This window comes from Pieris napi, chromosome 13 (genome assembly GCF_905475465.1).
Source record: "Pieris napi chromosome 13, ilPieNapi1.2, whole genome shotgun sequence".
Classification (NCBI taxonomy): Eukaryota; Metazoa; Arthropoda; class Insecta; order Lepidoptera; family Pieridae; genus Pieris; species Pieris napi.
Window position 1 is genome coordinate 1,335,263 of NC_062246.1, and position 21,528 is coordinate 1,356,790.

Sequence of the window (21,528 nt, forward strand, 5' to 3'; positions counted from 1 at the left end):
GGAATACTTTCGTACATAATTTTCAATCAGACATTTTATATGAAAATCAATGTCATAAAATTAGAAGTCAGCTTTTGCTAGTCGTCGTTCTAGTTTTAACGTGATAAAGACTATGATTAGTTATATTACCTGTAGGCGTACCTAATATCTATTGCCAAAACTGTCAACGTCTCTGTCAAAGTGTCAAATATCATTTATGATTTTATCATTTTAGTATGCTTTAGACGTTGATAAAGTGTAGTATTTTGTTTTGTGTTGTTTATAATTGCGTGATATTCGTGTTATTATAATGTATAAAACAACAAAATAAAAGAAAGCCATACCTTTGATTTGTATATCCACTCCTAATAAACGAATTTATTGCGGTAAGTTTTTTTTATGAGTCATTGTATAAGTGAAAGTTATTTGTTAACAACTTTGTAATTATTGAAAACCAGCTTTTTCTTTGTCAGAGAAACTAGGAAGTTAGCTAAAAGTAGTTTTAAGTAGTAGTATACTATTCTTGCTTCTTTGTGAGTCTTTGTGTGCTAGAACTTGCTTTTTCTTTGATCACCTTGTTTTTATGGATACTTAGTGTTATTTACTTACTACTTCCTATTGTATTATAACCTTGAGAGTATGAGCTTATTTAACTTTTGATTGTTGTTTAGTAATTTATCTTTTATTACCCTTAAATAAAGATTTTGTAATATGTGTCTTTCTAGTAATAAATAAATAACACAAACAGTTAATTATTTTGTATAAGAAGATTGTTTTCTATCTACAGAATACCCTCATATTTTAGAAAAGGAGAGTAATTAAGATAAACGAATAAAGAAATGTAATCCTGTGACATTGCATACACATTAACTTAGCCTTAAATGCTATTTAAAAATATGTTGGATTTATTTTAAATTGATTAGTGGTTATTTTAAACTAATTTTTGAAAAGTTTGTTATTATGATATACTGTCCAATTATTATTTATATAGTTTGACATAGACATAGACATATCATTTATTACAAACAAAAACACACAGGATAACAATAATCAAAGAAAAACAAATTAATAAAAAATTTAATGCAAGATACCTATATAAATTTTTTTTTTGAGCAATTTTACTTAATTTAAATGACCGTTTTTCATAATTATTATTTATTTACATTAGTAAATGTTTCATTCTCAAAATTGACTTGGACTCAAATATGTATTGGATTACAATTAGTAATGTTAAATTTTTTTTAGGTAAACATGGAAGCACTCGTAATCATCCTGGTGTTAGCAGCTATTACAGTTCCAGTTTTAAAAAGTGAATACATTCCCCCTGGACCAAGATTTACCTGTCCAAAAGAGACAGAAAAACATTTGATCTATCCCTGTGTGTGTGAGAAAGGGACAGATGATGGATTGTTTATAAGGTGCTCAAATGCTGGGTTGGCAGTGATGAGTGTTGGTTTGGGAAATTTAGCAGGTCTAGGCCTGCCAATAGAACAATTGGTGTTGCAAGAGTGCAAAATATGTCAGTATTTTTTTCTATTTAATAGATAAGTAAACATTATGTATTTACTACTTTATTCAACAATATTAAAGATGTCATGGTAGTAGGACTCCTTTCTCCGCAATTAGACTCGTAATTGGTCCGTTGTGCGTACCTTTTTTAAAGATGTCATATTTATATATATAAAATATTTTCGGATAATCTTTTAGATGATTTTACTGCATCTCAAAAAAGAAAATTAATATCATGATAACAATAAGGATATTACAATATTACTTTATATTAATAATTCAATATAATAAAATTTGTAACTTTACTAACTCTGTGGCTTTCAAAATTTTTGGGTTTCAGTCAATATTGAAAGTAGTTGGTACTAGTTCGCAAGTATTTTTTATATTTTTACACTTCATTTGGGGTTATAAACAACTTTTGAACTAGTTAGTCAGGCTATCTTCTTGTCTACCTACAGAACTCCGGGACTTTAAATACTAAAGTTATTGATTACCCAATATATTTATTTACGTCAAGGTAAGAGCCCTGACCATTTTGCCAGCCTCTTAGATAATGTTATGCAGTTTTATCTAATAAAATTTCAAGGCTAGGTCGACCTCTTACATTTGACATTGATTTTTTTTTTATAAATTAATTTATATGTTGTTAATAGTTTTGAAACAAGTTTCAATTATCATTTTAATATGCTTAACAGTAAATAATTGCAGTATATTGTTAATTAAAAATAATTGGGAAAAGGCGTAACTTATTTAACATTGTAGTGTTGGCCTTTAGCGTGCGACTCTCATACCTGAGGTCGTAGGTTCGATCCCCGGCTATGCACCAATGGAATTTCTTTCTACGTGCGCATTTAACATTTGCTCGAACGGTGAAGGAGAACATCGCGAGGAAACCGACATGTCTTAGACCCAAAAAGTCGACGACGTGTGTCAGGCACTGGAGGCTGATCACCTACTTGCCTATTAGATTTAAAAAAATATAAAACAGTTTCAGAAATCTCATAAATCTCGTTTTTGAAGATAAAAGTACATTTTATCATCAAAAGCGTAGTGTACCTACCAACCACTCAGACCACTCAGACCACCCACTCAGACCTACCAACAGAAACTTTTTTTACAGCAAACCTGTTTGGGCCTCTCTTACACCGATCAACAGTGCGAGTGTTACATATAATAGATACTCCAATCAAGACCATTGATCAATATGCATTTGCTGGTGTAAATAGAACACTGCAGCAGTTGTATATTAAAAATTCAAATATTGACGAATTTCCTAAAGAAGCTTTTCAGGTATGATACAAATAATTATTACAATTTGTTGAGAGATAATATTGGAAAGTATAAAAAAAATCTTGGCTATTAAAAAGAGTGGCAGAGAGTTTATTGCCAGTTCTTCTCTTCCGTTCTACGCCCTCGATTTGAAAACTGGCAGTAAATGTAAAATTACAAGCATTTCATATAAATTTCCTTTTTTTTGACGTTCATAAGTACATTGTGTTACCTAAATGAATAAATGATTTTGACTTTGTAATCTAATTGTTTTTCGACGCGCTACTAAGGAAAGATTTTTCAGGAAAGACTGGTTGTATTTTAATAATGATTGTGTCCCTTTATTTTGAGGAAAAAATCACTATAGTATGAAATGTATCCAATTTAAAATTTTATTTCAGATTCTAGGCAATTTGTCAATATTATCATTGGATGGACACAAGATTAAGTCCCTTGGAAAGGATATATTTGCTAACAGTCTGGCTGTTGGCAAATTAGAAAAATTACATTTAACTAATGGTTTAATATCTGATATATCACCGGATGCTTTACAGGTAATTGTATGCAAATGCTTAATTCTTTTCCACCCAATTTTTATTCTAATTTATTCAATATTTTTTTCCATGTAATGTTTACTAAGCTTATACTTCTCCCTATTTAATTATATTTTGTAATTTTAAACGGTCTTATCTTCTATCTTCTTTAGGGAGCGTTCAATTATTACGTAACGAATTTGAATATTGAATTACGCGTTATTGTTAATATTATTTTCGACTTTCAAGTACTTTACACCACATAATGGTAATCTTTAGGTATAAAGAGTCACTAGGTGGTCACAAAACGTTTTACTATACTTGGGTATAGAAAAACGTTACGGTGCGTTACATGGGGGGAGGGGTCAATGATATCCAAAAAAGTCGGCCTTATCGCTATCAAGCGATTTCTTTCAGGCAACCCTAAATAAATAAATAAACACCTAAAGATGGCAAAGTACAGGGAGTGCATAAATAATTAACAAAAAATGAACATAACATGTAACACCAACTATAACTAATATAAAGTAAATCTAAAAAAAAATAGGTTTTTAGAATTAATTTAGATATTTCACATTTAATTTATAGCATTTGAAAAAGCTAAGAACGTTGGATCTGCATGGCAATCGGTTAGTGACCTTGAAGAGAAGCCAATTTAAAGGATTGAGGGAAGCGGAGGTACTAGATTTGAGGTAAGTTTTTGACAAAAATAACTAAAATAGCACGCTAATTTCATAAAGTATCTATTTAGTTGACGTGCAACTTTAAAATTTAAAGTCCTTTCTTTGGGTTTAATTTAATTTATTTATTGAAATGGAAAAGAAAACATGTGACAGTGGAACATATATAGGTCACGATTTCTTGGTCCTCCAATGCGTGAACAATTATTATAATTATTGGTTCACAATGTTAAGGTGATACGAAGTGCCACAGTAGGTACAGGGTGTTTTTGAAGTTGACTTTATATTTGTACAAGCAGGTTTAAATATAAAATGAAAGACGAATTTATTACTTAGTAACAACACTATAATGTCTATTTATAGTCTTAAGCTTACGACTCGACCCTGAGTTCGAATCACGGTTGAACAACAATTTATCTCTGTGTGCACTTAACACATATTCAAAACTTTCTACTAGAATTTTTAAAAAACGACTTAATGTACTACTTTTGGACAAAATGTATTAATGATTTGAGTGATACATTATAATTAATATGTTTTTTTAATGTAACAATATATTGTAATAATGATATAATAGTGTAAAAATTGGCATTGATGATATGATAGATAATGAAATATATAACTACTATGTAAAATTCTACCTTTAAATTGTGTCACATAAATTTGCACTCCATTATGCAGGATATTCGAAGTTTTCCATATATTCTTGCAAATATATTATAACATGCGTCAGGCACAGAAGGAATAGATCAATTACCAAAGAATCATGGTATCTCAGGCCAAGACCCATATAGGCGCCTCTGGATTATTTATCGTATTTTTATTTTCAGTTATAATAATTTAACGAAGTTAGACGGAAGCAATATCGGAGATTTGACAAAACTCGGGTGGTGTAATGCTAGTCATAACCAGTTGCCTGATTTACCAAGGTGAGTTATAACTATATTTATTAGTTGAAAAATGTTATTACAGGTCCCCAATGCATGGGCGGATCGTGAATTTGCTATAACATCTCTGGGCTATTACGGGGAATTCCCCCGTAATAGACGCACGTCGCTAATAAATACACCGACCGAAAACAACGCGACGGGGAATTCCCCGTTCCGTTCGATAGACACGCATCACTCATGTATTGATTGATCTCAGGAATACCAACCTTATGATTGGATTTTTTTATATTCTAAATATCGCCTAATTCATTAGGGGCTCCAAGGCTCTTTGTAATCGATGGTTTAATTAATTGATGGTTCGATAATGGTCTTGTTATGAGGCAAGTCATTTTTGAAAATCATTGAATATCCAAATATCCTATCTACGATATTTAAGGGACTTTCCCTTCATGTCCCATAGTCTTGGGACGCCCTGTTTATTAGTAAAAAAATATCCATTACAAGCAGAAAAATAAATCTTCAAATATGAATTTCAAAAAGGAGCAGTGTTGGCCTAGTGGCTTCAGCGTGCGACGCTCATACCTGAGGTCGTAGGTTCGATCCCCGGCTGTGCACCAATGGACTTTCTTTCTCTAATGGACTATCTGCGCATTTAACATTTGCTCGAACAGTGAAGGAAAACATCGCGAGGAAACCGACATGTCTTAGACCCAAAAATTCGAGGCACTGGAGGCTGATCACCTACTTGCCTATTAGATTTAAAAATGGTCATGAAACATATTCAGAAATCTGAGGCCAAGACTTAAAGAGGTTGTAGTGCCACTGATTTATTTTATGAATTTCAAAATGTTATAATAATCAATATTTATTTAACAATTTATGGCGTATCCCTATAATAAGTGGTCTCTTTCAGTCTTTAATTAATTTTATTTCATTACAGAGGCATGTTTGCAAGGAATACAGTAATAAAAGTGGTACATTTGGACAATAATAAGATTAAAAAGTTGGATACCAATAGCTTTCGTGGTATGCGGTTTTTGAGGTGAGTCCATTTTTATCTATAATAATAGTTTAATACCGGTACTCAATTACCGTAATAATTTAATTGACAATAAGATTTTTATTTTTAAAATTATGTAATTTATCGTGCTCTGTGCATGTCAAGCGATCTGTGAGTTGTCACTTTGACTTTGACATTTGTTAGTATAGTCTTATCGATACATAGTTTTTAAGTAAATTTAGTATAGATAGTATTTGATATAAAAAGGAAAATAAATTCATCCGAACAAATTTCTATCAAATTTTGAGTTAAATACTAAAAATAATACGTTCACATTTACAGTCTTTACTCACTAGAAATTCATGAATTCTTTCACAGACGACTCTATCTACAAGACAATCAGATATCGGACGTAGGTCGCGGCACATTTTCTGCTGTCACCCGTATAGGAACTGTTGATCTGGCGAGAAACCTCATCACCAAGGTTGACTTCCAGATGTTCCAGCAGGTCAAATATGCTGAGGTGAATATGACAAATCTCTTTAGTACACAAAAATACCGGCTGTCAGTTTGGAAATGGCTGAATATCTTTCAGGCCGCTAGTTAAACGGCGCTGTTTAGTTAAACGGTTAGGCTGTTAATTGAAACGCTTATTAAACTAGTTAGATTTTTTTTCATCATAATTAAATCTAATAAAAGTTTATTAATTCATTTATATATGAAGATCCTGTAACTTTATTCATTGTAATTTCATCTAATATATAAAATTCTAGTGTTTGACAACGTTCCCATACTCCTCCGAAACGGCTCGACCGATTCTTATGAAATTTTTTATGCATATTCAGTAAGTCCGATAATCGGACAACATCTATTTTTCGTCCCCCTTAATGTTAAGGGTGGTCACAACCCAAATTTTTTATCCAAAGCCAAAGTTTTTGTTTAATTTTTTTATGATACAGCATACAAAAATACATACAACCCCTAATTTTCACCCCTCTAAGATCAACCCCTATTTTTGATTATTGTATATAGTTATTTTTATTAAACTAAAAGAAATCCTAGTAATAATATACAAGCCAAAACTAACGTTTGCCGGGTCAGCTCATATCTTATATAAATGTTTTTATTCCAGATAATAAATTTAGCTGAAAACAAAATAAAATTAATAGAAAAACAGGCGTTCACCGACCTGTATTTGGCTACTGTGAATATTTCCCACAACGAACTGACGAGCATCGAACCTGGAGCGTTTCAAAATTGCAACAACATGACCCTCCTGGACCTAAGTTATAATAATTTGACGGAAATTAATAAAAGTGCTTTTGATGAAAATACATACGCATCTGAATTTCAAGTGTCGTATAATCAATTCACAGATTTTGGACAGGTAATTATTATTGTTTTCCAATGGCAACACTAAAATAATTTAATGATTGCTTAATTAAAATAAAAACTGCATTTAATTGACTTAACTGCAAATAAAACAATATTTTCGGCTACTATCGCCTATTTACCTTAATAATAATGAAAAGACAAATGTCTAATCTAATGAGGTTTTATGGGGCTTGGGAATTGGGGCGTCTGTATGTCCTTAATTCATAGATTTTTTTTTTCAAAATTACCAAAAAAGTAAAAGGAACCACACTTTGAATCTCAACTAAATCTTGGCCATCGCCGTTCAGTTACCTGCCTTTCAGTCTTTTATCGATTTCACTCTGAAGAATACTTGGAATTAGGGGCATTTTAACATTTTTTAACCCCTCCCTCCCCCATGGTGATACGTGGGGAGGTTTAAGACTACCCCCCCATCGACCACCAAAAATCACGTGTATTTTTAGTACCTATAAAATATCTTAATTTTTTTTATTTGGTTTAGAAATCACGCGTTTGACGAAAAATACGTACACGTGATATCTTACTATACCCCCTCCACCTTGTGATATTTCGTGATTTTTGCCGACCCCCCCTCCGAACCTCACGTGATTAAAGGACAGCCCCAAATTCCAAGTATTCTATAGTGAAATCGATGGAAGTCGATTTTTGATTATGTATAAAATATGTTTTTTTTTAATATATTTTTGTTTTAAATGGCTCTGGCACGATTTATGCATTAGCCAGCGTCAAGTATAGGATTTTTTCTATTTCGTGCTTGTCTTTAGAAACCGTGTCCTCATGTACGGTTTAAGCACTCACCCGGTACCGCACAACCCTCCCAAAGGCCGAGAACAAATTGAAATTAAATTAAAACTTGCCCTCGAACCGGGAATCGAACCCGGTACCCCTCACCAAGCTGCCACTTAATAAGACCGCTATGCTATGAGGCCCCCCTATATAAAATATGTTAATACAATAATTCCAGATCCCAATTCACAATATGACCGGTATAAAGATAATGAACGCGTCGCACAACGCAATCGAAGTGATACCGAGGAATGCGTTTCCCAAATTGTACGAACTGCACACAGTTGATGTGTCACACAATAATTTGAAGGAAATATCCAATGCTGTGTTTCAGAATTTGTTCTCTTTGAGGTATTTATTTACTCTTCGTTAATTATACAATTTCCTACAGGGTTATCGCTAAGTTTAGGAAGCGGGAAGTTTTTGACTTTTACAAACAATTTAGCTTTTACAAGCTATTGCAGAGATTTTATAGCGGGCTTTGAGTGCGGCGACCGAATCAAGAAATTCCGTAACGAAAATAAACCTAACACGATGACGTAATATAATTGCAGCCTATACGCGTTAGAGTGAGACAGACTATATAGGCGTGTTACTCTGAGTCTGGTAGAGTGGTAGATTGAATTAATATCGAAGGAAAAAAAATACTACATTAGTATATATAATTGCATTAGTTGATAAAAATTGCATATCTTTACCGCGGCAGTCCCCGAGTGCCACACTTTTTTTTTTTAAATAAGTTGTCGTCAGTTGTTTAGTTTCAGGTTTTTTTTAAATTCTGTACTTTGGTTTTCTGTATCTGTATTTTGCACTAGCGGCCCGTCCCGGGTTAGCACGGGGATGACATTTATTTTTGTAAAAATTTTTGTAGATATTGATATGTTCTTTAACATTGTGGAAAAATTTTTGTTCTATTATTATCAATATTTTTTTACACATTGGGTAATATTGTTGTAGTTTTAGTAGGATCCTTATTGTTTTATTGCAATTAAAATAACATATATTAATCAGTGATACTGTAGCATTCAAATGGTGATACAATTTTTGAAATCGGTCCAGTACTTTTTGCGCCAATTCGTTACAAACATACATACAAATCTTTCCTCTTTTTAATATTAGTATAGATATCAATATAATCTGTGTTAGTTCTGTGTATTGTCTATGTGTTTTCTTTTACAATATGGATGTATTAAGTAAATGTAGTAAGTAATAGTAAGAAAAAATATGAAAATATGTTCTTAAGGTTAAAATAGGTTCTTACTTTTTTAGAAATGTAAGTTTTTCCTTATCAGTCATTGCACAGTTTTTCACAGAACAAGCTTTAATTGCTCATGTAAAATAAAAAGCAATGGATGCACAGACAGGATTCGAAGGCACGACCCTAAGGGTTATTACTGTGTAGGCGACTCACAAGAGTTTGAATTGGGATTAAAATCAACATAATCTTTATCGATGGCCGTGTTTTACACAACAAAACTGTATTTTATTTCATTTACAGATATCTATACCTCAGCCACAATTCGATGGTACAAATAAAACCGGCGACTTTTGGTACGATTCCTACAATACTGGAGCTGGATCTGTCGCACAACCAGTTGAGCGACGTGTCGAGGGGGAGTCTCGCCAAATTGGCTAGTTGTCGACTGCTCGATATTAGTCATAATTACTTAGAGAAGATCTTTCAAATACCTATTAGTTTGGGGTAAGTTTTTGTTATATATTCATTTAATTTTTCTTACATGTTATTTATAATATTTATATTATAGGTATTATTTAAAATAAATAAAGTTTCTCGAAGTACTTTCTTACTTACATATATTATATAAATATTTTTTTTATTATTAAATTATGTACAGAAACTTGACTAGATGAATTCTTATCTTTATAATATATAAAATTTTCGATTAAATTTTTATATATTGATTTGAGAATAAGTCATAAACTATTTTTTATACGCCCAATGGCTGTCGCAAAATATGGAAAATGTGAGATAGAGCGAAGGTCGCATCACGCATAGTGCCGTGGAGCGAGAGGTGGGAGAGAGCTATAGTGAGAAAGATTGAGAGAGAGAGTAAGGGAGATCGAGAAAAAATACACGCTATTGGTTGATGTATTCGTTTAGTAGTTATATTAGAACTTCAGATGGCAATTCTGTCACATAAAGTCTCATGCAGTAAACGCAGATTATTTATTAATTTATATTATCATTAGCACGTATACAGTGTGTAAACAAAGTGAATATAGATATACAAATATAGGTATGTTATCTAAAGCTGGCGGCTTCAACACATTTACACTTTATGCTTGTGTAGTGTCTGTGAATAAGCGCGAGACGTGATGTCAAACTGAAATACAATCACAAATACATCACGAAAAGACTGTCCGTCTCTCTCGCGCTCGGTCAAGCTTATGAGTATAAAAGAGACAGTTATTGTTTTTCTTCTGCTACTGTTTATGTTGATCTTTACTATTTTATATTATTATTATTTTATACATGTTGATCTTTTTTCAAACATTACCAGGGCAATCTCGTGAAATGGTGCACAATGTTTTTAATTATTTTAAGCATCTTAATAAAAACAGTTTAATGAAAAAATGTTATATTTAATTTGACATCAGATGCGATTGGGATTTCTAAGAGGAGTATTGAAAGAATAGTTAGTGTATAAAAGTGAAGTGTGTTGATCTAGATGGTGCTTATGTCGAAAAATTAAAAATTATTTACACAAACTACTCTTATACGTTCTTGGTCGGGCTTAGAACTTTTGGATCCACCCTCGTATGCACATAATATTTATATGTATTTGACACATTTTTATTTATTTACAACCCACCCAACCTTTCTAAAACCAGAGTAGACTAAAATATATAGCTTGGCAAAAAAGTAATATTTTTAAACATACTGTATAGTGAAATTGCATTAGTGTGAGTACTGTGAACGCGCCAGCTTTCGATAACCGACCTATACATGGAGTGATCATATACTGGTACATAATCATCTATTGGGGCTTTTACCTTAGTAATAATTAATTTACAAAGAAGTTTCACTTCTAACATGTGTACTTTGAACGCACGCACTTTTTTTGATCGGTACTAGTTTCTCCCCTTAATAGCGATATTAGTACTGCAATAATCTTCAAATATCAATCAAGTAGAAATAACTTATATGGAAAAACTATTTATAATATATATTGTTTCAGGGAATTAAATATAGCTCACAACAATTTGACTGAAATCCGTATAAACACGTGGCCAACAATGAACGCGTTGCTAAGACTCAACTTGTCGCACAACATGTTGGGGGACCAGTTGACGCACGATGCCTTTTCGGGTTTATTGACACTCCAGTCGCTGGATTTGTCGGCCAACGGGTTGACTAGAACGCCATGGGAGGCTCTGAACACATTGACCAGCTTGCAATATTTGTATTTGCAGGTAAATTTTTGTGCCGTTTGCTTATGATTTACACGATTAAGTAAATTCATATTTTTAATTTATAAAACTCGAAGCAAAACCACAACTATTTGATTCATAATTAAGGGATTTTTTGAAGTAATACTTCTTTTGGTGCGTTAGGGAAAAATTATGAGTAAATATTTTGCAATGCGCGCCCACACCGTCACAAAAAACCGACACCCTGAAGTTAGCATAGTCAACATTTTAGTTTTCTTGAAGTTATACTTCTTTTTTCTATTGTTAATACTACAAACGTAGAATAAGGCGAAAGAGATTTTGTTTTCGTGTTTTTATTTAAAAAAAAAAATCTATACGTCGAATTAATAACCTCATGCTTTATTTAAAGTCGGTTAACAATAAATTTTCAGTACAACGAACTAACGTCCCTAACGAAATCCGCCTTTGGTAATCTGCCAACGACTTTTAAACTCGACTTGTCGTACAACAAGTTGACCGATATCGAACCACGATCCTTTAATGGAATGCAACAGCTGCTCGATTTGTCGCTCCAAGGAAACCTGTTAGAGAAGATACCGAATGAGGCATTTAAAGGATTGGTTGCGTTGAGGTAGGTTTAAATATAATTATATATTTATTCATATGTTCCACTTTTTTTTCATATAGAACAGGGAAGGGGGCAAACGAGCAGGAGGCACACCTAATGGTAAGTGATACCGCCGCCCATGGATACTCTGAATGCCAAAGGGCTCGCGAGTGCGTTGCCGGCTTTTTAAGAATTGGAAAAGGACCGGAAAAGTCAAACAACATTTTTGGAAAATGGCGCCAACCGTAAAAGAATATAAGCAGAGATTTTTTTTGTTTTCTTCAACCATTCTGGGTAGGCAAAGGGTACTATTCTATACTTCGTGGTTGGTTTTTTTCTTTTTAATAGACATTATTTTGACAGGTGGGAAAGAGAACGCACGAGTTCGGAAAAGCTATACGTCCTTGTAATACTATAGTATATTTCATTACAAGTGCGGAAAGCCTGTCATTGCAAAGAGTTTCGACAAATGTCTACCCGAGCCGAGGCGCAGCCGAAGGTGAGGGTTGACAGTCGGAACAAGTTGCAATGACGGTTCCGCACGTGTACTGAACAACTATTTTTAATACAGTTGCGAAAAAATTATGCAATTTAATAAAATAATAAAAAACAATAAACTCAACTAACTAATCATTTATTTCTTATTCAAATTATTGTTCACATATACATTGGTACAGTTTTTTATACTAACTGGAGAAGTTTTAGGTTGCATATTTATTTACTGTTTGAGACAAACTATTATTTATTTCGTATGATTTTTCATGTATATTTAATATATCATATAACAAACAACTAAACGCGCAAAGAACATTTTTGGAAAATGGCGCCAACCGTAAAAGAATATAAGCAGATATTTTTTTTTTCTTCACCCATTCTGGGTAGGCAAAGGGAACTATGCCCATACAGCCAAGTCTTCAGTACAATTTTTTATTGATATGAAATGAAATTTAAGGAGATGAAATGAAATCTAACCTAACTCATTGAATCAAATCATTAAATCTTATATTGAAACAAAGCAGTAGCTTCTTTTTAAAAATATTTGCATGAATCATAAAAAATTCTATGATTTTTTTTTAGTAAAAACTTCGTGGTTGGTTTTTTCTTTTTAATAGACATTATTTTGACAGTTGGGAAAGAAAACGCACTAGTTCGGAAAAGGTAAAAAAAAAGCACGAGTGTGTAATAGCCCACATCCCGAACGCTATACGTCCCTGCAATACGCCACTTTTTGAGCAACTGTATTAAAAATTTAATATACATATAGATGGCGTTTATGTCAATAATGACATATTAATTGTTGCCATTGGAATAAATGTGTTCCAATATTTTTCCGCAATATGGCGATATGTTTTATAATATTATTGGCCGTTTTTTTTCCAGAAAATTGGATCTATCTCATAACAATTTGGAGAAAATAGACAACAAAACACACGGTCTGTTGGATGACTGTCTGTCGATTGAAATGGTAATATATAATGTGCATGTTTGATTTTTAAATGATACAGTTATTGCTTTTTTTGATGTTATACTTCTTTTTTTCTGTTAACTTATAATTAATTAAGATGTCATGTTTAACATGGTGTAATGGTTGCAGCTCCTTACAAACGTTGTGTTAAACAAAATATTTGGCGATTAAAGAGAGTGGCGAAGAGTTTATTGCCAGTTCTTCTCTTCCGTTCTACGCCCTTGATTTGAGAACTGGCAGTAAATGTAAAATTAGAAGCATTTCATATATATTTTTCCTTTTTTTGACGTTCACAAGTACATTGTGTTACCTATATGATTTGGAATTTGGAACTTTGGCGCGATAGATGAGCGTGACGAGAGTAAATTTTCACGATGCGCGCACCGTCACAAAAATCCGACACCCTGAAGTTAGCTATAGTCAACATTTTAGTTTTTCTATTGTTAGTGTAATTTTTTCTACAAACGTAGAATCAAATTTTTGAAAAGTTTTTTATCTTGTTACGTCAAAGAAGTATCACTTCTAATGCGTGTACATAAGTACACACACGTTTTTTTTTTAAATCGAACCCAGGAACTATTTAAGCGTAATCCATTAAAAAACTGCGTTTGTATCACTAATCATTTTAAGTCTTGTCTCGAAACAATAATAATTTCTTCAGAATTCGAACGTACGGCCATTTCTATAGTGAATTTGATTAACGAGTAGACATTTTGCTTATTAGATGTTAATTTCAGATTAATTTAAGTCACAATCGTATAGGATTTCTGTCAAAGAAAATGTTCCCTGCCAGCCCGTGGATCCCTTACAAACTTTTAGAGATCGACCTGAGTCACAATGAGATACCAGTTATAACTTTGGATCTAACTATTGGAGCGAAAAAAGTGAAGAAATTGAATTTATCCGGAAATTATATCAATGATATACGTAGCAGTAAGTATCAAAATTCTTTATCATAAAATACTATATGTTTTTTCTAACTATATGTATGTTTGTAACATGAATAGTATTATCCCGGATAAAGATAAACTATATCTTCGGCTCGGGCTTCAAATAAAAGATTTAATTTGGTGCAAAATAAGACAAACATTTCTGTTTTCATCGAATGTTATATAAGATGTGTTCTGTTTGTATAAACTATACTAATATTATTCGCTATGAATCGAACCCAGCAGTGACATCAGCGTGCGACTCTCATCCATGAGGTCGTAAGTTTGATCTCCGGCTGTGCATCAATGCTCACTTGAACGGCGAAGGAAAACATCGTGAGGAAACCGGCATACCTTAGACACAAAAAGTCGACGGCGTGTGTCAGGCACAGGAGGCTGATTGATTGTCTATTAGATTGACAAATTATCAAGAAACAGATATAGATCTGAGACCTAGACCTGAAAATGTTGTTGTGCCACTCATTTTTGTTTTACCCAGTAATTTAAGTTTGTAATTTAAGCTTTTAAGTTTTGTTTGTTATTAATATTTGTTTGTATTACTTTAGATTAAGGTTGTATATATATATTTTTATATAACATTTGGTTCTGCACTTCTCGCACGCATCATGTTTCTTTTTATTTTAGTTTTTCTCTTTAACTAGGGTTACCTGGAAGAGATCGCTTATCAGCGATAAGGCCGCCCGTTGCATCCCTTATAATTTTTATGTATTGTGTTTCTTTTATTTGCAACGAAGTGTAAATAAATAAATATGTAAATAAATAATTTATATGCCGCGGTAGCAAACCATTACTTTTACAGTAATTTTTTTAAATATTTCAGACGTTCTCGGTAATTTTACATCTCTAGAAGTTCTCGATGTCTCCAACAACCAACTCAAAGATTTAGTCTCAAGAACAGGTAACATTTTTTTTATTTTACTTTCATTTGCTCAAGGGCGTCTCATGCGAGACTGAACTTGGCTTGGCTCGTGTGGTCAACAAAAAAACTTAAGGCTGTTTTTTTTAACCTGGTTAAGCGTAGGTGTCCTAGAAAAGCGGTGCCGTTAACTAACGGCCGATCATTTTACGGTTATTAATAACGGCCGTCTTTACTTTTTGACAATGCAAAAAAACAATCATTTTCGCTCGTCCAAATCACGTTTCCACTCATTGTATTAATTAAATATGGGCACCGCTACACGCGAAAAACGTTGAACTAATGTTTATCACCGCTATGACGGCCGTCATGCAAATGACAGCACCGCTATTTGACGTTTCGGTGACACTCAACGTTCTCTAGAAAACCTACTCACATGTTATTTATAGACAACGTATGGGTGACGTCACCAAACGCTACATTACGGCCGTTAGATTACGGCACCGCTTTTCTAGGAAACCTAATCTTTAGCCGAACGTGCGCCTTTTAATTCGTTGAATGTGTGTGTGTGTGTGTGTGTACATTATAAATAATTTAATTACTGTTTTCGCTGTTTCGAAAACGGTCAAAATATTTAGACAATCCAATTAAAAATGATGGCGATGGGCCGATGGCTTTGGTTTGATATTTTTTTATTAGCAAGCATCTGCCTCAATACAGATGAGGTCTATTTGTGTCGATTGCCTTCACCTTACGCAAGTGAACTGCACGCATAGATAACATTTATTCGTTAAAAAAAATATTATATCCCTAAACAAAGACAAAATTATTGATTTAAATTTATTTTTTCAGCTGACTCAAAATTCCAATTACCACAGAATATAACCCACCTCTATCTTCAGAACAACTCTCTGGCTGTTCTGCCCATAGACAATATTGCTAAAGCACAAAATCTTAGAGTGTTGGACGTACGTCATAATGTCCTGACGAGTTTTTACCCGGAGTTGATGAAATTAGTCGAACACGGATTGGAGGTTTATTTTGAAGGTAGGTTTAAAACAGACTTTTAGACACATATCCATAGAGCTGGTTAATAATTAGTTTAGTTTGTTAGAACACATTGAAATACGTGTAACTGGATGTACCTTTTTTCATTTTTATAGTTAAAAGTGCAATTTTTTATAGAAAACATCTATATATAAAGTCTATATACAATTTGAATATAAGAAAAAATCTGATTTATCTATCACAAAATTTAGTTAATTTCGTTCATACAAAACTGTTGTTTGACCGTGCACTAGTTTTATTTATTATTTTTGCAGATAATAAATTAAAATGCGACTGCTTCACAAGGCCACTGAAGCACTACTTAAATAAATTACCAAAATCCAGTCTGGCTAAAGAAACAAAGTACAATAATATAATCTGTGCCGAGCCGCCATCTTTGGAAAATGTCAGTTTTATGAACATAGACGAAGATAGGCTGTTATGCGCTGGCAACATTGAATTGATGGATAAAATGAAGGAGTATGGCAATGAATATATGTTTACTACTGAACCGGATTTGGCGTTTAGGGATATTCAATAGTAAGTGTTTTTATTTATTTTTATAATAAATTAAACAGCCATAATAACTGTGAAATCTTCTACCCTTTTAATACCTCCTTTCAAAGTTTTGTACTTCTAACATATTTTTAACGCTTTAAAATGAATTGTTCTAATTAATGACAATCTATATACACCGAAGTATGTATTATTCTTATTAAAATATTATTTTTCAGTTCCCAATCTTCAATTTACGTCCATTGGTTCATACTGTCAACAGAAGATGTCGCCGATTTCTATTTATTTATTCGCGATCAAAATAATACATTGTACTACAGCAAAGAAGTCGCCTACAACCTCCGCTTTTTGACAATAGTCATAGATGACAACTTCAAGACAGCGCTGCAAAATGGCGGCAAACTTGACGTCTGTATTCAAGCGAAATCGTCAAGCGGTTTCGCGCGCAAATGGTTCGACGGCCAATGTCAGGGCGTTCCTTCGAATTTCGAATCCTGGCCGAAAAAATTAAATGTAGACAAAAGAAGGTTGAGCAGGAAAAAGGTTAAATATGGCTGGTTTTCGAATAATGTTCTTGGTTTAGTGAGTGACTCGATTTTGATTACTCTGTGTATATTTTTAGGTGTATGCTTTAGACGGTTATCTGACCTTGACTTATGATTTCTAGGTTATTCCTTCAACTTAATAGTTTTTTAAGCGCAATTTAGGTACCTAGTATTGTATAGGGTTGCCATATACCATTAACGATTTCATTACAAAGTTATAGTTTACTTTAGGTGCTTTACTTTTTGTAATTGGCTTTCTAGTCTATCTATGAAAATGTAAATAGTACAGAATCTCTAGAGTGGTCCTTAACTAAATCTGGCTCTCTTTCTCGTGATAGTGTTAGAAAAAGACAGCATGTTAGAAAATAATGAATTATAATGCAAGTTATTCCGTCCATTTGTGATATAATTTATTAAGAGTACCGAAAGCAATTAATTTTTAGTTAAGTTCGTTTCTGTGATATGACAAAATGAGATCACAATTTTGGCTTTAATTTTTTTATATTTTTATTGGTTATTTTTGTATTGTTGTAAAACTGTGTACTTATGTTTTAAACACATTGTATTGTTATTTTTATATTTTTGTAATAAATATCCGTCCAACTTTGTAGAAAATTTTATTGTGAAATAAATTATTTATAAATAAAGGCATTTTACTAGCGAAGTCAGCATTTTATCCTATTCTTGATTTTTTGTCGACTTGATGCTCCGAATATTCAGTGGGTATAGATTTGTATGACGTTTCGCCCCAGCCGTGACCCAATTCATAGACGGGACCTGAAAAAAAAGTAACTCCATAAATGTATATATACGTATTATAAATTATGCAAAGACCGCTTGTAATAGAAGTTTGAGTCAATGTTTCGTCATATATTGAATTCTCCTGTGTCTCGCTTCTCTGTCTTGTGTCTCGTTCACTCTTTTACTTGATTCAGTTTTTAATCTATGATTCCTCACTAAATAACCGATTTATGCGTATCTTTAAGGTTTTTATTAATTACATACGTTATGAAGACATACCTGGTGAGCCAATATCTGTGATATGTTACCCACTGATCCCATTTAAACTTCTATATCCTGCAAAAACAAATTATATTAAAACCCCCGGCTCACCAGTACAATTATGAAAACATCCATAGTGCACAATTCTATTTACCCTATACTAATCTATGACTGCGTAAAAAAACAAACCGTTGTCTTTGGTTTTCGTACGCATTAATATTAAAACAGTGTAACGTAAATTTATTTCATTATTCTGTTTCAAAGACAATGTGAGAGGATCTTCTGGGCAAAAGAATTAAAATAGTACCCTTTTTTAATTTTAATTATTCTCTTGTGTACCTACCAATATTATTTGATCAAAGTAAATTATAACTGGATATATTTTACTATTTTTATAGTAGATTTTCGATTATTTTAATGTTTAAAGAACTTTTCTCGTAAACAAATGACAATTTAATTTTCGTGAGAAATCGCTCATAATATCTTATAAATTGATTATATACAGTAATGTTTCGAATTTTTTAAATAAATCCTCCTACCTACTACATATTACAAATTTCTTGACGTTTTGAATGATTGACAGATTTTTTTTTGGAATAGTTTTTGAATAGGAACTTCTATTAATGTACCTATACTTTTTTGCCCCTGGACACTCAAAGCCAGAGTGCTCGCGAGTGCGTTACCGGGCTTTTTATTTTTACGCTCTTCAAGGACCCTAAGTCGAATTGGTTCAGAAAAACGGCTTTAAATAACGCTTAGTTGTGAAACGATGGACGTCGAGGTGATACGGGTGGTATTTCGTATTCTACCTCGAAGTCTGATGAAACTCAGCTACAGGTATTAATCTGAACAACTCCTCTGAACACTCCAAAATACCATGGTTGTATGTTTATTACGATTGACAGTCAATAAGGTGAAAGGTAGCATTTAAATAAATAGATAATTATTGAAGAGAATAAACAATTACCATGATGCTCATGCGGTGGCGACCACGCCCACTCGTGATGGTGACCGTGACCAGAATGTGCTTTTAAGGTTGTGAAGAATGATCCAACCTGGAATAAAATAAATATCCACGTGCATTTAACTACGTATACACCTGTTTGAATGTAATGCTCACGCGCATAGAATTACGAGAGATCGTCACAATTTAAAAAATATAAATTTGAGATTATATTAGAGAATATATTGGATAATAAAAAAGATATAAATCAGTAGGTCTGGGCCTCAGCATTCTGTATCTGTTTCATGATCATTTGTCAATGGCAAGGTAAGTAGGTGATCAGCTTCTTGTGTCTGACACCATCGACGCCATCGACTTTTTGGGTCTACGGCAAACCGGTTTCCTCACGATTCTTTCCTTCAGCGTTTGAGCGAATGTTAAATGCGCACATAGAAAGAAAGTCCCAAAAAAAAGGAAGGAAGCTCGTAAACAGTATTAAGTATAAATAAAAGTTCAGATTATATGTCTTGACTTGCTTTTATCAGCTGTACTAAATGAAGAAACGTAAGCATGTTAAAATCACCTAAACTATAAGAATATATATTAAATATAAGGTTCAGCAAATGTATAGCAGCTAATCTAAGCATAATAAATAATAAAACTGCCTCTATCTATAAACGCCTGAATTCACTTTGATTAGTAATAAGTGCAGGTGATTAGTTGGCTGCGTAGTAACGTAATTAGAAGCGTGTTCTATTTTTTTGCGAGTGAACTGCGAGTAGCCACGTCCCGTGCGCCCTCTCTTCCCCCTCACTTGCAGCGTGCCTGCCCTGAAGAAAAATATTCCGGCGTATCGTCAGCAGCCAATTCCTTAAAGAGTTGGTAGCTTGCGCCATGAATGGGTCTTCTATTAATCCATTTTCGAACCCATACTTTTCTTGCAAGTTCAGCTTACAAAACTTCTTCAGTTTCAGGTAGCACCGCGTTTAATACTTCTTTCAGTGCTTCCCGATGTTCGTCCAAACTTGCTGACAACTGAATTTGCTTAAGAGAGCCACTAAGCAAGAATTGTACACACCTGCACTTATCATCCTCAATTACTAATCACTTGCACTCGAACTAATCAAAGTAAATACAGGCCATAACTCTCATAGACTTGCCAACTTGCCAGGCGCATAACTTTACATTTCTCACCCGAGACAGATCTTATTGACCATTCGAAATTTGAACCTGAGACCTCATAATCTGCTGAACAAACACTAAACCAATGTGGCGTTACTTAACCTACCTTAGCTGCACTAACGGCAATCTTGCAAACGAGTAAGATGATACCAATAAAAACGGATTTTGCCGCTAGAATCGTAGTCAATATCATCCAAGTCGACGTGGCTCCTACGTGGAATATCAGTGGCATCATTCCCATAGCCATTTTCTTCAGACCACGGGACTCTGAAAAAGAATTTTTACACTTATTCTGGATCCGTTGTCTCTGAGTATTCTCACGTATTAAGGTTGTACTTAGCGCTAATGTTGAGGATAAGAAATGCGGTTTTTTACGTACGGCTATGACTTTTTTTTTTAAAGACAATTCACACCGATTGACCTAGTTCCATGCTAAGCTGGTGAAGCTTGTGTTATGGGTACTAGGCAACGGAAATACATACATATTATAGATAGATAGACATATAAATACATATTTAAACACCCAAGACCTAAGCACAACACCAAATGCTCATCACATCAATGTTCGTCTCAGCCGGGGATCGAACCTGCGACCCATGGATTCGCAGTCAGGGGTACTAACCACTAGATTCGTCGTCCAAGTTAAAAGTAAAGCTACCTCTAGTCATTTATATAGTATATCTAGATTTCCCCTCGTCTTTTCTGTGCCCCCTAAAAAGAATTCATGAGGATATTATTGTGACTACTGCAGAAAATACTAGTATCACTTGCAAGTTAAAACTGTTGCAAAGTTAGAGCTTCACTATATTTGTTATACATTAAAATACAGATCCAGTAATGCAGTAATGAACATATCTTACCTTCTAACCCCGTTGAGTACAATCTGGGTTTAATTTGGTCATATTTAATATATTTACCAAACGCACTTTTAGCAAAATATTCATTATTAAATCTTTCTAGCAATTCCGTAAAATATAAAAC

General features: G+C 33.3%; 1 protein-coding gene across 1 annotated transcript; it reads left to right on the plus strand.

Moving 5' to 3' along the window:
• The first annotated feature begins 191 nt into the window (after positions 1–191).
• On the plus strand, positions 192–17,995 carry LOC125055212 (chaoptin). The gene is made up of 19 exons (XM_047657555.1): positions 192–365; positions 1,225–1,498; positions 2,609–2,778; positions 3,159–3,311; positions 3,879–3,982; positions 4,801–4,899; positions 5,801–5,902; positions 6,239–6,383; positions 6,993–7,247; positions 8,220–8,392; positions 9,540–9,743; positions 11,242–11,476; positions 11,866–12,065; positions 13,422–13,506; positions 14,244–14,439; positions 15,277–15,354; positions 16,165–16,359; positions 16,635–16,899; positions 17,094–17,995. Exons 2-19 carry the CDS (start codon positions 1,231–1,233, stop codon positions 17,533–17,535), a joined length of 3,369 nt encoding a protein of 1,122 aa, XP_047513511.1. The 5' UTR covers positions 192–365; positions 1,225–1,230; the 3' UTR covers positions 17,536–17,995.
• Positions 17,996–21,528: the final 3,533 nt, after the last annotated feature.

Bases quoted from the DNA above. Each gene is read 5' to 3' on its own strand.
- LOC125055212 (XM_047657555.1), top strand. From the start codon at position 1,231: ATGGAAGCACTCGTAATCATCCTGGTGTTAGCAGCTATTACAGTTCCA. The intron at 7,248-8,219 runs GTAATTATTATT...CAATAATTCCAG, and splicing joins AATTCACAGATTTTGGACAG to ATCCCAATTCACAATATGAC. The intron at 16,360-16,634 runs GTAGGTTTAAAA...TTATTTTTGCAG, and splicing joins ATTGGAGGTTTATTTTGAAG to ATAATAAATTAAAATGCGAC.